At 53.1% G+C, this 15,559-nt stretch overlaps 6 protein-coding genes across 6 annotated transcripts; 3 read left to right on the forward strand and 3 right to left on the reverse strand.

Moving 5' to 3' along the window:
• Positions 1 to 273: 273 nt before the first annotated feature.
• PODANS_7_2030 (uncharacterized protein) lies at positions 274 to 2,222 on the forward strand (the record flags this gene model as incomplete). The annotated part of the gene is made up of 2 exons (XM_001907783.1): positions 274 to 334; positions 415 to 2,222. 2 exons carry the CDS (start codon positions 274 to 276, stop codon positions 2,220 to 2,222), a joined length of 1,869 nt encoding a protein of 622 aa, XP_001907818.1.
• A 1,579-nt stretch (positions 2,223 to 3,801) lies between these two features.
• Positions 3,802 to 4,759, reverse strand: PODANS_7_2020 (uncharacterized protein; the record flags this gene model as incomplete). The annotated part of the gene is made up of 4 exons (XM_001907784.1): positions 3,802 to 4,318; positions 4,376 to 4,429; positions 4,523 to 4,538; positions 4,603 to 4,759. The coding sequence occupies 4 exons, from the start codon at positions 4,757 to 4,759 to the stop codon at positions 3,802 to 3,804; spliced, it is 744 nt and encodes a 247-aa protein (XP_001907819.1).
• A 331-nt stretch (positions 4,760 to 5,090) lies between these two features.
• On the reverse strand, positions 5,091 to 6,908 carry PODANS_7_2010 (uncharacterized protein; the record flags this gene model as incomplete). The annotated part of the gene is made up of 5 exons (XM_001907785.1): positions 5,091 to 5,117; positions 5,176 to 5,925; positions 5,976 to 6,353; positions 6,436 to 6,554; positions 6,620 to 6,908. The coding sequence occupies 5 exons, from the start codon at positions 6,906 to 6,908 to the stop codon at positions 5,091 to 5,093; spliced, it is 1,563 nt and encodes a 520-aa protein (XP_001907820.1).
• A 1,213-nt stretch (positions 6,909 to 8,121) lies between these two features.
• On the forward strand, positions 8,122 to 9,634 carry PODANS_7_2000 (uncharacterized protein; the record flags this gene model as incomplete). Its single annotated transcript, XM_001907786.1, has 3 exons — positions 8,122 to 8,566; positions 8,638 to 8,758; positions 8,836 to 9,634. 3 exons carry the CDS (start codon positions 8,122 to 8,124, stop codon positions 9,632 to 9,634), a joined length of 1,365 nt encoding a protein of 454 aa, XP_001907821.1.
• A 339-nt stretch (positions 9,635 to 9,973) lies between these two features.
• On the reverse strand, positions 9,974 to 10,966 carry PODANS_7_1990 (uncharacterized protein; the record flags this gene model as incomplete). Its single annotated transcript, XM_001907787.1, has 1 exon — positions 9,974 to 10,966. The coding sequence occupies one exon, from the start codon at positions 10,964 to 10,966 to the stop codon at positions 9,974 to 9,976; it is 993 nt and encodes a 330-aa protein (XP_001907822.1).
• A 1,633-nt stretch (positions 10,967 to 12,599) lies between these two features.
• PODANS_7_1980 (uncharacterized protein) lies at positions 12,600 to 13,651 on the forward strand (the record flags this gene model as incomplete). The annotated part of the gene is made up of 2 exons (XM_001907788.1): positions 12,600 to 12,688; positions 12,751 to 13,651. 2 exons carry the CDS (start codon positions 12,600 to 12,602, stop codon positions 13,649 to 13,651), a joined length of 990 nt encoding a protein of 329 aa, XP_001907823.1.
• Between the last annotated feature and the right edge of the window lie 1,908 nt (positions 13,652 to 15,559).

The following is a 15,559-nucleotide window of genomic DNA, read 5'->3' on the forward strand; positions in this document are numbered from 1 at the left end:
AAAATTATAAATTTAATATTATTTTTTTATATTTTATTATAAATTTAAATATTATAATATTTTTATTAATAATATTTATTATTTAAATATTAATAAATTATATTTTTTTTTAATTATTATATTAATATATAAACACACACTCTTAATATCAAAAAAAAAAAAAAAAAAAAAAATAATGTTTTGGGGGGGCCCCCCGCCGGCTGTTGCGTGCTAGAACGAATCCATTCGATTCTCAGAATCCTCTCAGAGTCTCTCCTACATTCTTGTCTGGGCATGGAGCCGGTCTTCATAGTCTCACGCGAAGAGTTCCACGATGTTCAGATGGAGCTGAAGCGTGTTCAGAACATACAGCACCATCACTCGGAACGGCTACGGCTCATTGAGCAACGTCAGGCTGATGATGCGGCCTTGAAGTCATGCTGGAATCCTCCCTTTCCAAGCGTGCTTGGGGGAACGCCTCAGCATGGTCAGTGTCTATGATTAAACAGTCGGGAAGACATAATGCTAATCGTGAGATAGGGCCCACCCATATGCCGTCGGCCGACTTCAGCGACATTGACGACGAACAGAGTCAGACCCTGCTAGGCACTTTGCAGCTCGATGCCGAGGACGAACCGATACGCAGAGGGGCTGCTTCGCGGGCCAATAGCGTGCGGTTCGACGAAAGTGCCCTGCACGGTGCCGGCTTTGGAGGCCATGCCATTCGCCACTCCAACGACTTTGGTCCCATACGTCCGTCGAGCGGGATGGGAGGACACCAGTTGGAACGGACATATTCTCACAAGTCGGATGGCAGACATAGTTCCGCTGGACATTCGGTCCACTCTGGAATTTCTGGGAGAGCCAGCAGTCTCGGACTGGATACCAACTTTGTGATTGGGGGCCGTGACGACGATGAGTCGCCCTTAGATATCCCCGAGCCCCCACCCGTTTTTTATGTCTTGGGCTCTGCCCCCTCCATTATCCGCTGCTGGATCACGACCGACTTCACGTCCGAAGGGTTGTTGTATGCCGTGGTGTGCACTGGGTCTCAAAAATCGACGGTTGAGTACTCGCTGCTTCGAGATCTGGACCTGGTCAACAACATCCATCGGGATGTGGATGGTGCTCACAGAATCACACTGCCAGTTTTTCTGGCTGAGGCCCGGGTTACCCAGTCCAACTCCCGCGGCGGAAGTCCTGCATCACAGCTGCCTAGTATCACAGCCAACTTTGAAGTCACGGGCATGGACCAACAAGACAGCCCCGAGACCAAAAGAGCGATCCGTGTGTTCATCGGCAGCCACACGCTGCGGCTTCTCAGTGCCGACCTGTTGCTGTCCCAAAACTGCATGACTCTGTACGGCAATGACCGGAACAAGCTTTCGATTCCGTTTGTGCGGCCCGAGGACGATGCCGTATTCAAGCATTTGACTACAGCCAACCTGCTTCCAGGCAAGCCGAAGCTCAACGCTGCCGCACCCGAGTTTGTTGCTGGTGACAAAACGGCAAGGCGCTCTCCCAAGGTGGCGGCGGAGCCGGAGCGTCCAGTATCCAAGCCTATGGGGGGTGGTTCTGAGGGTGTAGTGTCTCCCGCCGCGCAGCCGAGCCAACCTGTGTCCAAACCTGTGACGGCGACGAGTACCGCATCGGAGAGTGGAGCGGAGAGTGAGAAGCAGCACCAGGAATCGAAGAGCACGGAAACGTCTGGAAAGGATTCACACGCAACAACCGATGCCCCACGCCGCGAACCCAGCCTTGCTATCAGAACACCCTGGCGGCAGACGGCGGTAGGACTTTCTGAGAACGGCACTCCCTTGAGTGGTTACCAGCCAGCACCCCGCACGCGCTCTATGAAGGTGCTTCGACCACCCAAGGCTAGCAGCAGCACCTCATCCTCGGCACGAACAGGAGCGGCATATGAGCCAGCGCCGACGGCACGTTCAGGAAATGAGCAACGGCGCAAGGGCCAGAGTGACGCCCAACCCCCCATTGGTATGAATAGCTGGGGTATGTCGAAGCGCAGCATGAGCGGCCCAGCTCTCAGCAGCCTCAATTCGGAGACGAGGGTCTCCTCGGCTGCGTTCACGTCAACAATCACCACACCTACCACCAGTAGCCACCATGACGCGGGTAAAACGACGCCTTCACTTCCACGGACAGTCAACAACCCTCTTGGAAGCGCGTCGGCATTTTCGTGGATCGCATCCAACAAGCCCAAGACCCCGGCCGCTGCTGACTAGGAGATAGGCGTTCGGAAGAAGACTCGCCGGCATCAGGGAAAGGGCAAGAAACAGAAGAAGAAGGAGAAGAAGAGGATTGTTGTGAGCTGCTGAGAATAATGAGGAGGTTGGCTTGGCAGATGAAGATCAAGGGCAATAAACTGGCTGCTAATGGATGGCCTTGAATGCCCGGGTTTAGTGCGCCTTGGGGTAGCAGGCAGCACCGGGCGGTGGTTTTAGCTGGGTGATTGAGCTTGCAGCGGCAGTAGTAACTACGATAGTTATGAGCAGAAAAGCAAAAATAAAACAGTCTGAACGAAGGCCGTTGCGCCTGATGATCCACGTTCTCTTCTGTAGAGTTCCCAGATCCATCTCAACAGCTATGGCCCCAGGTGGTGTGTATGTCAAGGTCGAGCCGCTTCTCCAAACAGCCGGATAGGTGGAAGCATGGAAATTCCAGGTACGTACCTAGACCACTGGAGATATCATAGCTCTTTTTGATACCATCAGACATCTCATCCAATGCCACCAAATTCATTCCCATCCTCCCATACAATTCCCCAGGACGATCCTAAGAACCGGCATGTGGAACACTGTTATCATGCACCCATATACCATCACACGCACAAGGCCAAAGCTCGGTCGACGCCCACTGCCCGTTGATGCACCTTGTCGATTGGGATAGAGGTAGGATCTTGTATTTCTACAAGCTGGGGGTTTACTGGGACTGTTTGGTCAAAGGCCCAGTGCAGTCACTGAAGTTGGTTTACCATTTCCATAAACAGCTACTTGCCATGTTCTATAATGGATGGTATCAGCAATCCCAACGAAGAAAGCTCAAAGAGCTTCATGAGAACCAAGTCCAAGCTCAACACGTGAAAAAGCATGATACCTCATCATCCTCGCACATGAAAGAGATGAAACCCGTGTATAAGCTTTATTTACCTTCTTCTTGACGATCAAAACCTCCCTATAGTGGTCCCGCGGAGAGAGTAGGAGCTAAGAAGGCTAGACTCTTTCGGCATTTGATGTCCTCGTGGCAGCTTTTCTGGGGAACCCGGCATACCTCGTTATAAAACATAGCAATTCGTTCGTCATCCATAAATATCATGCTATAGGCATCTGTTTATAGTATATACGTACCGAAACGCAAGAAAGTTCATGGTTGCTCGTAGTCTGTTTATAAGCCGGATCAAGCGGGCATCCATCTCCTTTACATTTCGTTCGACAATCAGCACTGTCTTCATTTTCCACACCCCCAACAGCATATCTACTCGAACAGCGGCCAGGTCGAGAGGAACCACTGCAGTTGGTTACAACACTATTTTCACAAACAGCTACGTGCGTTACTTATCATACTTTACCTGATCGATCGATAGCACCACCCCAAGCCCCAGCGAAGAAGCCTTCAGAGACTGATAGTCCAAGCCTTGACACGTTCAAAGCAAAACATCTAGCACTTGTTAAAAAAAAAAAAGAGAGAGAGAGAGAGAGAGAGAGAGAGAGAGAGACAAACAACCTCATGTGTGGACATATTGCTTTCATCTACGCGCTTATTTACCCAACTATATATAGCTTCATTCAAAATCAAAAAGAAAAATCAAATCTTACTCCCCACCAACCCCCCCAACGCCCTCTTAGTCTCATTCCCCGTATCCTTGACCAGGTTCACAATCCCCTTGAACTCCGGCACAGCCGCATCCCCCATCAGCTCGTAAATCCAGCTCTCACTGCTCGTGACCACCGCCCCGGCCTGCCTCAGCCTCGCAAGCGCGATGGGGACCTCTTCCTTGTTTGTCGAGCTGACGCCGTCTGCCAGGACGTAGACTTTATGTCCTGCCGCTAGCAGGTCGAGCGCAGTTTGAGTGACGCAGATGTGGGACTCGATGCCCACGATGGCGACCTGGGCGGGGGAGGAGAAGACGGGGTCGGAGAGGATGGGGGGGATGAACATGCTGAAGCGGGTTTTGTCGATATCGGCCTTGACGGTTGTGCGGGCGAGGTGGGGTTTGAGCTCGGCGACGGTGTCGCCCAGGCGGGACCGGTTTTGGGTGGTGACGAAGACGGGGACGGAGAGGACGGTGGAGGCGCGGAGGAGTTTGGAGGTTGTGGAGATTCTATTGTGGGGGGTGTAAGTATTACTTGCTACATAACTAGATGAAGGGGGTGCCTACACTTTGTCGAACTCGTGGATGGCAGGGCGGAATTTCTCTTGGATGTCGCAGACGCTATTGTGGTGAGTTAGTCGATTGTGAGAACTGGGTGGGCGATAGCCATGTTCATGAGAGATGAGGTGGGAGAGTAATGTGCAATTAACATACAAAACAGCTGGGTTTTCTACATCAATCCATCATCATCAGCAACACGCTCCCTCATGACGGGTCTCAAGAGTAAAACATACGAAACCGCCTCTGCGGCGCCGGAGCAGGAGAAGACATGGTCGCCCTGTTGAGTATAGAATACGATCTCGCCTGAGTTGAGATGATTGAAGCTAAAGGTGTAAATTGTCTCCCGAGTGTTGATGTAATTGTCGGTTTGAAGCAAACTCGCAAGCTCATATTATTATGAGATCAGAAGATATGATGACTCAATTGTCCAGCCATGAAAGAAATAGGAAAGGGAGCATCGGATCGATGACAGGATTAAGAAAGAGCGGGGCAACGGAACCGACGCCGAGCATGCGGGACGGCCGCGGCCGGCGGCGCAACACTAACACGCACGCACGTTGGGGTAAACGATTCCGGGGGTGGGACAATGCCGGTTGCCTTCCTTCCCCGCATAAAAAGAGGTGGCGATCTCAAAATTGGTGACATGTGGAAATGTTAAGTGGGGGTAACTTCATGAAGGGCTTTAGAGATCTCATCAACGTGTAAGTCGACTTGTAGAATGTCACCGGGTTAGGGTTATGTTTAGCCCCTGAATGGAGCCATTATCCTACATCCTGGCCCTGCGTTTAAAGGTCCGTAACCGTCACCTTGGCCCTCTCCAACCACTTCATGTCCCCACTCACAGTGGCAGTCCGGATATTGTACAATTCGTCCAGGAAGGCCGAGATGAAGGTCCCAGGCCCCTTGACGTCCTCCCTCTCAGCGGCAATCTCGGCCGCAATCTCGAAATGCAGCATCGCCGTGACCACAGCCCATAGCTTGTCCTCTTTATGGTGCACAGCCAAGGCCACTGAGATCGCCGTCCCAAGTGTGCACCCCGTTCCCGTGACAAGACCCAGATATTCGTGTCCATTGGCGACAGTAACAGCCGAATATCCATCACTGACGTAGTCCGTCTTTCCAGTCATCACTACCACGCTCTGTTCCCTCCTGGCCAACTTCACAACAAGGTCGAGTTTGTTTTCGGGTGTGAGACTGTCGACGCTGTCGACGCCTTTTTGTTGCTCGCCGTCCACCGCGCCCCAGACCGTCTTGATCTCGCCTTCGTTGCCCTTGATGACGTCGAGGTAGCCGTTGGCGAGGATGGATCTGACGGCCTCCCTCCTAACTGAAGTTGCCCCTGCACCAACAGGATCAAAAACAACCGGCTGAACGGCCACATTGTAAGCCTGGAGCGCCTTGTAATAGTTCAGCAGCCCCTCGGGGGTGACGGTGCCCATGTTGACCACCAGCGAACCTCCCAACTTGGACAAATCGGCAGCCTCCTCGCCGTAATTAGCCATGATGGGTGAGCCACCGACTGCCAGAGCGACATTTGCAGCAAAGTTTTGTACCACCTGCCCCTTCGTCAGTATCATCTCCCCTCAGAATGTGCTTGGAAACATACCAAATTCGTCATATTGTGCGTCAATGGCTTGGCCTCATGCACCTTCTTGATGATATCCCCCGCCACCTCCAACACCCCCTTACTCGCTCTAGCCCCCATCAGACTGCTGCCCCTGAACTTGTCGTATGATTTGACCAGCGTCAGAAGCTCTTTGCTTGCCTCCTCAGGGTCATCGGCAGACATGATGGCGCTGACAACAGCCACACCATTCAAGGTGAGCCACCCTGGCTTGCCATCAACATGCCGGCTCTGGTACATAATACGCGCGATGTTGTATTTGTTGAGACCGCCGATACAGACGGTTCTGACCTTGTCGTAGCAGCCGGCCGTCTCCATGGCGGCGAGGATCTCACGAACTCCGGCGGCACCGATGATGGCCTTGGTATTTGTTTTCCTTTATTTTGTCAGTAGTCTACCATCAAGTCGAAGAGGAGGCTACTCACGTCGGAGTGGCGTATACGGTGCCAATACCCAAGTAGTCGGCTCCGTTTTTGCAGGCGATGAGGGCCTCTTCCACATTGCTGACGGTTACTCCGATGATCTTGTCGTCACCGAGTAATTTCCTGGCCGTCTCCAAATCTGTGTTTGTCATTCCGAAGTCAGCAACCGAATAGATGAGAAGGATATCGCCTCAAAGAACTCACCCATATCATCCTGCCCGATATGCACACCCTCACACCCCACCGCCAGCGCGACATCCACCCTATCATTGATCAAAAGAGGCACATTATACTTCTTGGTCAACTCATGCAGCCTCTTCGCTATAGACACCAACTCGCCCGTGTCGGCCGTCTTTTCGCGAAGCTGAACGAGGCTCACCCCTCCACGGAGGGCTTGCTCAACGGCATCAAAAAACCGGGATGGGTCCTTGAGCACGGCGGGTGTGGAGTCAGTTACCAAGTAAAGGTGGTAGTCGACGTGTGGTTTCGGCATCGTGAAAGCAAAAGATTGGATGACAGTTGTGAGATTATCGGGCTGAGATGAGCGGTTGGGGATGTGAGTGAGTGAGTAAGTGACCGACTGAGTGGGGTCAAACTTTGAGCCTTGAGAGAGAATAGAGAGCGCTTCAAGTGGCGTCACATCTGGCTCTTTCCGAGACGGCTTGGCGGGGGTAGTCACGGCATTGCAGTGGACAATACAGCTCCTTAGAGGCTCTTTGCTAATTTTGCTGGAGAATCATCATCAAATCTCTCACAGTTCAGCGTCTTTTACTTCCTATCAAGCATTTTCCACTCTCTTCCCCAAGGCTCGTTCAAGGGTTAGGGTTGCACATGCCGGATGTAGTTCCCCTTTTCCAAGATGTCACTACCCCTTTTCGACCTTGTCACTCTACGCCCGTTCCCACACACCCGGACGGACGGGTACTCTGGATATGTAACCACGCAACAGGATATGTCAAATCATTTATGCCCACGAGGCCGGACGAAAGTGCACTGATGCACCCCGCAGTTTTAATTCCGAGAGGCGTCCATTGCCGCCTCGGGCATTTATTTTGGACGTTGACTCCTTTTAGAGATTCCTGCCCTCTTGCCTTCCAACCTGGCGACCGTGGGTAGTACCTGGTTAAACTCGGGGGTTGGGGAGGGAGCTGCCCTCGTTCGTGGGCGAAGAAAATGAATTTAACCGCTTCTTGGGTCATGGACAACTTACTACATGGCATGGCACTCTAAGAGTCCTGCGGAGAGCGTGCCAGCCAAGATGTTGGATCATATAGAGATATGATGGGGAACTCCAAGTTGAAAGATCGTGAGTTTGGTGGTGTTGGCTGTTGGAGCAACTGAATTCCAGGTTGGTAGAAAAGCCATTGCAATGTTTGGCTGTATCTGAGAGAGACACCACTAGCAACTCTGGCTAATACAGACCACCAAAGAACACAGCTTCATCAATATGTCAAGAATTCATAGCACAGACGGGTGCTCATAGTACAGCATGCCGGAAGACGGGCAATTAATATGCCTTATACAAGGTAATATCGACTTTCCCAGAAACGTACCACGATGAGAGGGGGGGCTCAAAAGAGAACAAAATTCGGGGCACATGGCAAACACATGCATCATGTATAAAACCGTAAAGAATCCCCTTCCCCCCGAGAGACGACGATCCTAGTTATCACACCCACCATCTCTCCCCCCAAAGCCCAGCCAAGATGCGCCTCGCCGGAACATTCCTCACAGCAGCGGCTGCCATCACCGGCGCCGCTGCTGCCCCTGGCACAACCACCCTCGGTCCCCGCCAGCAGTCCTCCACCATCACCGTCGACCTCACCCGCACTTTTCAGAAAATGGATGGCTTCGGCTTCAGTCTCGCCTTCCAGCGCGCCAATCTCATCACGAACATGTCTGACAAGACCAAGCAAAAGGAGCTCCTCGACCTCCTGTTCAACCGCACCACCGGAGCAGGCTTCACCATCCTCCGCAATGGCATTGGCTCCACACCCAACAGCAACTCCGACTTCATGAACACCATCGCCCCTCGCAATCCGGGGGGCCCAAGAGCTACGCCCCAGTATGTCTGGGACGGCAAAGACAGTGGCCAGCTCTGGGTATCCCAACAAGCCGTCCAGCAATACCGCGTGAAGCAGATTTACGCCAGCAAGCACACCCCTAATTCCCCCCCTTTCCCGCGGTCTCTGACGCTTTCCCAGACGCCTGGTCAGCCCCAGGCTACATGAAAACAAACAACAACGACGCCAACGGCGGCACCCTCTGTGGGGTCCCGGGAGCATCATGCTCATCCGGAGACTGGCGACAGGCCTACGCCGACTACCTGGTAGCTTACATCAAGTTTTATGCTCAGGAGGGCGTCCCCATCACCCACCTCGGCTTCCTCAACGAGCCAGACTACACCGCCACTACGCGAGCATGAGATCAGACGGGAACCAAGCAGCCGACTTTATCAAGATCCTCTACCCAACCCTCGAAGCCGCCAACCTGACCAGCCAACTCGGCATCGCCTGCTGCGAGACGATGGGCTGGGGCAGCGCCGTCAACATGATCAACTCGATTCGCTCTCAAGGGCAAGAAGGAAGGCTCAAGACTGTGACGAGTCACACTTATACTGGTGGACCGTCAAGCCCGCGGAATAGTCGGAACCCTGTTTGGTTTTCTGAGCAATGTGATTTGAATGGGCAGTGGACGACGTCTTGGTACAGCAACGGCGGTGCAGGGGAGGGCTTGACCTGGGCGAATAACGTATATTCTGCGGTCGTGAACTACAACGCGTCGGGGTACCTCTACTGGGAGGGGGTTCAGTGGCCCAACCCCAACACCAACGAAAAGATCATCCGGGTGGACAACAGGACAAACACTTATGAAGTCTCAAAAAGGCTCTGGGCGTTTGCCAACTGGAGCAGGTATGTCCGGCCGGGGGCGGTCAGGGTTGGTACGTCGGGGGGTAGCGGGCTGAGGACGGCGGCGTTTAGGAACGAGGATGGGACGATTGCTGTCGTGGTGATTTCTACCACGGGGAGTGCGGTGAATGTGAGTGTTCGGGTTAGTGGAGGGGGGACGCCGAGTTATGCGCAGGCTTTTGTGTCGGATAATACTAGGAATGCGGCGAGCACGCCGGCGACGTTGGGGGCGGACGGGACGGTGAGTGGGCAGGTGGCTGCGAGGAGTATAACTACGTTTTTTATACTGCCTGGGGCGAGGAAGTCGTGAGGTGGACGTGATGGAGAGATTTTGATTTTTGAGAAGGGGGTGGATGAAGCGTATATCTCACATTAAGCTGAGCAGATAAATCCCTGGCTGCGGTTGAAGACCTGGTCAATCCTTTCGGCCGGCTGCATCCTCCTATGGTGGTGCCAGGGCGACCGACTTCTACGTCACACAAGCAGGAAGCCACAACGAACGTCAGGTCATGAGACAGCTTCACGGTAGAGTTTAACAACATTCTTTTCCCGGCAAATATCCAAAATGTTGCACCGTTCACGGTTTTGTAAATTCTCACGTATCAAAACAAACCCCCAACGCCAAACCAAAACCCGCCATCCCAACCTCCTAAAAAGCCGTCAGCCCCCTCAAAATAGGATACTCCCTCCCATCAATCACCTCCGTATCCATCACCCACTCATCCCCCTCCCCCTCTTCCTCCACATCCGCCTGCTCCCCATTCTCCAAATACTCCCCCCTCTTCCACCTCGGGTTACAATTCCCCGGCATAAACTTGGCCGCATCCATCTTCAACGTCATCTTCACCTCGGGACAATAATCCCAAATATGCTTCCTCAACTCTGGCGTCCCCCACACCTTGCTATGTAGATACTTCCCCCCTCCCCCAGTATGATACCCCATCGGCTCATAAAACCCATGCCGCCAGTCATCCACCCCCTCAGTATAAGGCTTCACCGGCTCCCCCGCGGTACCATTTACAGGGAACGTCCCGTTAGACGGCAGCTCCTCATCCGGCAGCAACGGCGCCGGCGCAGTCAAGGCAGGGTCAGGGTTGTTGATATCAACCTTTTTCCCCGAATGCTGCTCCCCAGAAAAGGCACTCGACACGCTGCCGTTGGCCATCATATTCCCGATCCGGTGGCCCAGCCTGTCAGAAAGCCAGACATCCTCCGGCTCGGAGCCGTCTTTTCGCGTTTGGTGTTTTAGGACTTCGACAATGGCGCTCACACGGCGAAGTGAGAGCCCGCCGTTACCACCGTACCGAGCATTCGGCGACCAGGGCGCACCCACCCAGTCGTATTCCAAGAATTCGTTTAGATTCCTTCGTGAGTTTGCGCAGAGGATGGAGTCGGTCTGGAAGACGAGCAGCCATTCGGCTGGTTGGAGGACCACTTCGTATAACCAGCGGTTGGTCAAGAATCGGGAGATCTCCTCCTGGGATCCCGTCGTCATGTTGGAGGGGATGTAAGTCAGGTCTAGCTTCCCCGCGGCGACCTGGGAGCGGATGGCGGAGGATTTGTTGATGTGGGCTACGGATTCGTACGAGCCCATGAAGCGGAAGCGCCAGTCGGGGGGGACCACGCCCATGAAGTGGAGCATGAGGGGGGCGAGGATGGGGTCGGGGCGGTTTTCAATTAGGAGAGCGACCTTGGAGGCGTTGTAGCGGCTTGCCTGGACTTGGTAGTGGTGTTTTTGGTTGGTGAGGGTGATGGAGGGGAGGGTGATGAGGGAGGATTCGATGGCTAGGTGGGAGAGGTAGGTTGCGAGGGCTCTGTGGTGGTGGTGGTGGTGTGTTAGTAGAATTTCTGGTGGTGGTGGTGGTGGTGGTGGTGATGGTGGCGATGGTGGTGATGGTGGTGATACTAAACGGATTGCGCTGCACTTACAAGAAAACAAACACTCCTCCCATCAATCGCATCCGCCTGCTCGTCCTCCCCCACAGCGCGCTCCCTAGCAGCTTCCCCTTTTGCCATGACATGACTACTTTCTCGCTGAAATTCACCTCCCCGAACGCCGTTCTCTTCTCTGCAAAGTGTTTGTTGAGATAGGACACCGCCCCGGAGGCGGATTCTCTGACGCTCCCCGCGCGAGGAGTGTGGTTGTCGAGAAATGATACCGCTTCGGCGGTGGATTCTCTAAACCTAACCATGCGCGGGCCGCCACTTGAATTTGAAGCAAAGTCGCGTACCCGCTCCAGGGTCTGCGCAAGCTTGTCCATTGTTCGCTATTGGCGGCTCTCAAGGCACCGTAGCAGTGGAGAGGACCCTCAGTAAGCCGATCGCGCTATAGCATCTCGGCGGAAAGATGGTCGTCAACCCGTACGTGGTGATGATGCGTGGTGTAGACAGATCTCTCGTCAGTCGGAGGGAGAGAAGCAGTAATGCAATGTCTGACACGCGCTATCTACTGCAGTATCTGATTACAAGGGGGAAAAAAGGGGATGTGATCACCCCCTTCGCCCCTCCCTGCGATCCTTCTGTTCAGCTGAGAGCCTGGTGAGCGATACTTGGTTGGTACTTTTGAGGGCTCTCCCGCTTTCAGACCCAATCCGGAATGGCTGACGAGAGCCCAGGTGCAGTTGATGCAGAGCGGCGCAGCTTTGATTGCTTCGTGGTCGACGGGCTATCGGTGCGCGACCAGATGTCATGTCTGGCAACCCGAGCACTCCGGTCCGATGCCAATTCGGTTCTGCTTTTGTACCACAATGCTCAGTTGGTGAGAAAAAAAGCCGTCGGTGATTTCATCATTGTCATCGAGGAAAACAATCCATTAATGACTTAGCCTTTTCCAGCTAGACTTGACCCAGGAACGCGGTCTGACCTGCCAAGACTGCATTCATAAATGAAGAGGCGCTGTGCTCCCGTCATCAGTGCTGGGGATGATCTGCAGGATCCCTTATTAATGGCACCAATTCGGGCTTTCAGAGGGCTGATGGTGCAATTCCGAAAGTCGAAGTCGGGGAAGACCACCGGCAGCGTGTGAGTGGTTGGTCCCCCCCCGGAATGTACCATCAAGGTACCTGCATCCCACTTCTTGCCTCTCCCTGTCTGTCAGCCTGCATCTCGGTTCGTTTGGAATTTCTTCAATTCCCCTTCGCATCTGACACACCTCGCTGTAATGAACCAGTGAGTCCGTTGTCGGTACTGTCGTGATCATATCTCCCATCCCATCATGACCTAGGATTTCTCCACCGCCGGCCCCAAACTTCCAGCGACGACATCACATTTTCACCATGGCGACATCGCCGACATCAGGCGCGTTTCCTGGCCCATTCACCATTACGCGAACCAAGGTCTTCCTGCTGGTTTCCCTGGCATTGACGTGAGCTTATCCCAACATTCAAATTGCCAAACCTGAGCAGCCTGCTAATCCGGTCCATTCAGCTGGTGGTTTGCCTCCCTGTTTCCGCACTACAAGCCAGTGATTCAGGAGACGTTCAAGGCGAGATTAAACGATGCGCTCCTGAAGCTACCATCCATCCAAGTCGACTGGGACACGTCGGTGGAGGTTTCTGAGGCATACAATGCGTCCAAAGTCGCCATCATAATCGAGCCAAGGCCACTGCCGCATCTTGTACCGCACATCTTGTACATGATGAACGTGGTGCCCCCTGAATGGCGCTTTGTCTTCATAGGCTCAAAAGGTAGTGTAACGGGCATGGAGGAGTCGGCGGCCGTCAAACACCGCCAAATCATCGGGAAGCTGGACTTGATGGTGCTGCCGGAGCCTTGGGAGATTGACTCCAAGGAGAAAGTGTTTCGAACACTGACGGATATCCGATTTTACGACGAGTTCTTGCCGGGCGTCGAATATTTGTTAAAGTACGAGGCCGACAGCATCTTGTGCGCCAATTCCGAGGACAGCTTGAACGACTGGCTGGATTGGGACTTTGTTGGCGCACCGAGGAGGGCAGATGATCATTTTGCGGGCAATGGCGGTCTGTCACTTCGACGTGTGTCAACCATCAAGAGGGTGCTCAGCTTCCAAGCCAGATTGAACGACAGCGACCCCGAGGACGAGTGGTTTGGAAAGCGCGTCTATGTCTTGCCGGGCGCCAAGGTTGCGTCGGGTGTTGAAGAGGCTCTGGCGGTAGAAGACGTCTACCGCGAGGGAGCCATGGGCTACCATGTTCGTGATGGTGGCAATAACATTGCTGATGCTGTCTGGAAGCAGCCTGAGCAAAGGAAGAAGATATTTCAATATTGCCCAGAGTTGACCATGATCATGGAGATGAAGCTCGAGAGGCAGCGGTGTCCAGGGGATAAGGGGACGGGTCGCGAATGAGGTGTTGGTTCGATGAGTTTGGTAGGAACTGGCAACGTTGGAAATGGAACACGGGGTGGGAAGGTAAAAAGGCAGGATGCATTGGCACGTTACCATGGCGTTGTGGCAATATAATTTCGTATAGGTAGTCTTGGTCAGCAACGGCGCTCTGGTAGTAGCGGAATTGGTCACTTTTGACATTATTCCACTCGACTGTTCCCATGATGTATGGGATGGCGACAGGAATTTAAGCTTTTTATCGGTCGATTTCGAGACTGAGAAAGAGGGGCACGATGCGCCATCCCATCCACACAATCCCTTCGACACATTTCTTACACTCCTCCGAACCCGCCCAGTTGACTTTACAAGTTCAACCAATCCATGCCACCTAATTCATACCTTTTGCATTTCCAACATTTAGAGAAGCAACCTTGACGTCCAACCTGCAATCCTCATCCGCCGCGCGTTCCGATTCTCCACGGCCGTCGTAGACCCGACTTCAGCCAAAATACCCTATGGAGATTGTCGTCCACTTCAGGCGTCCATTCTCCAAATTTATAGCATTCTGCCACGTCAGCTCTCGGTACGATTCAACAAGCTTTGTCCAAGAAAGACCAAGAAACCAGATCTGCCGGAAAGCAACCATTGCCCGTGAGGCTGATCGCTACCACCTGGGCCGATATCCATCTGGTAGCTTCAGGGCATCCGGGAATACTTCCGGTGCTCACACCACTCTTGCTCGCTTTCGAGGGACGTTCTCTCAGGTTCAGACTCAGATTATGAGCTGTGTCGGAATTCTTTGTGTCTGGTCAAAGACATGTCATTGCATGACATGTCTTGTTTCTGACTTTTGTTTGCTAACTCCTTTCCAGCATTTGCCACTCACTTATCCCCCAGTGACAGTCTCGTGGTCTATTCCAGAAGACCCTTGAGGTGGCCTCGTTTACCACCCGGGCCGGAGACGATCATACCTTCTATACAGTTCCCCGCTACATCATGAAAAGTTCTCATGGCTTCTTAATTCCCGCGCTCCGCAAATAGGAATGATACGCACATCCTGACGAATACCACCCGTGTGGTATCATGGCGCTCACAAGGTGTGCCCAGCTTGGTGGCATTTATCGTTTTCAAGACCACCTTTTCCAATGGCCTTACATCAATATTTTTATTTCATATTCGCTTGTCACCCTACCGCATGTGCCTGCAAGGTCCAGTGCCACCACGGGAACAGCAGCCTGTCCTAGATGGCTTCCTCGCCCTTTCTGGCCCCTATTCTCAAAAACTAGGCCTCGACTGTCTAGTTTGTCCCTCATACAACAAGTGTCATGTTGTCAATCTCTATATAAGCTCCATGACCTCTCGTGTTTTCTCTTGCGGGTTTCCTTGTCTATATAGGTAGATCAAAAGCTCTCGCCAGCCATGAAGCTTTTTGTTACCATCCTTGCCGCCTACCTGGGCTTGGCAGCGGCCCACGGCGATCATGAAGGCCAACATATTCCCAAGATTTTGGGTGGGAGAAAGTTCCTCTCTGAGATGGGAGCTCGCCGTAGGTGGTCCCAGGGTGTCCAACAGCCCAATGTGATCAAAAGGCACCCACCATCCCCCAAGCCTCAGCATCACGCCGACAAACGACAAGAAAACACCAGCGGCAAATGTGGCGCCAGTGGTGGAAGCTGCGCGGCAGGTTACTGTTGCTCGGCCGAAGGGTATGTCATTTGTCTGTTCACAAAAACCAAAACATGCTGACATGGATATCAGATGGTGTGGAAGAGGCATTGACTATTGCTCTGCCCCTGATTGCCAGCTGAACTACGGCCCTGGTTGCGACGGGGTAAAATATCACCATGCCATGAAGAAGGAATATTGTCGAGACTAATATAGACATTGGCAGCATGGGTCGTGGGCCAGGGTCACGAGCATTGGGATATT

The sequence above is a fragment of the Podospora anserina genome, chromosome 7, assembly GCF_000226545.1.
Source record: "Podospora anserina S mat+ genomic DNA chromosome 7, supercontig 1".
Taxonomy (NCBI): domain Eukaryota; kingdom Fungi; phylum Ascomycota; class Sordariomycetes; order Sordariales; family Podosporaceae; genus Podospora; species Podospora anserina.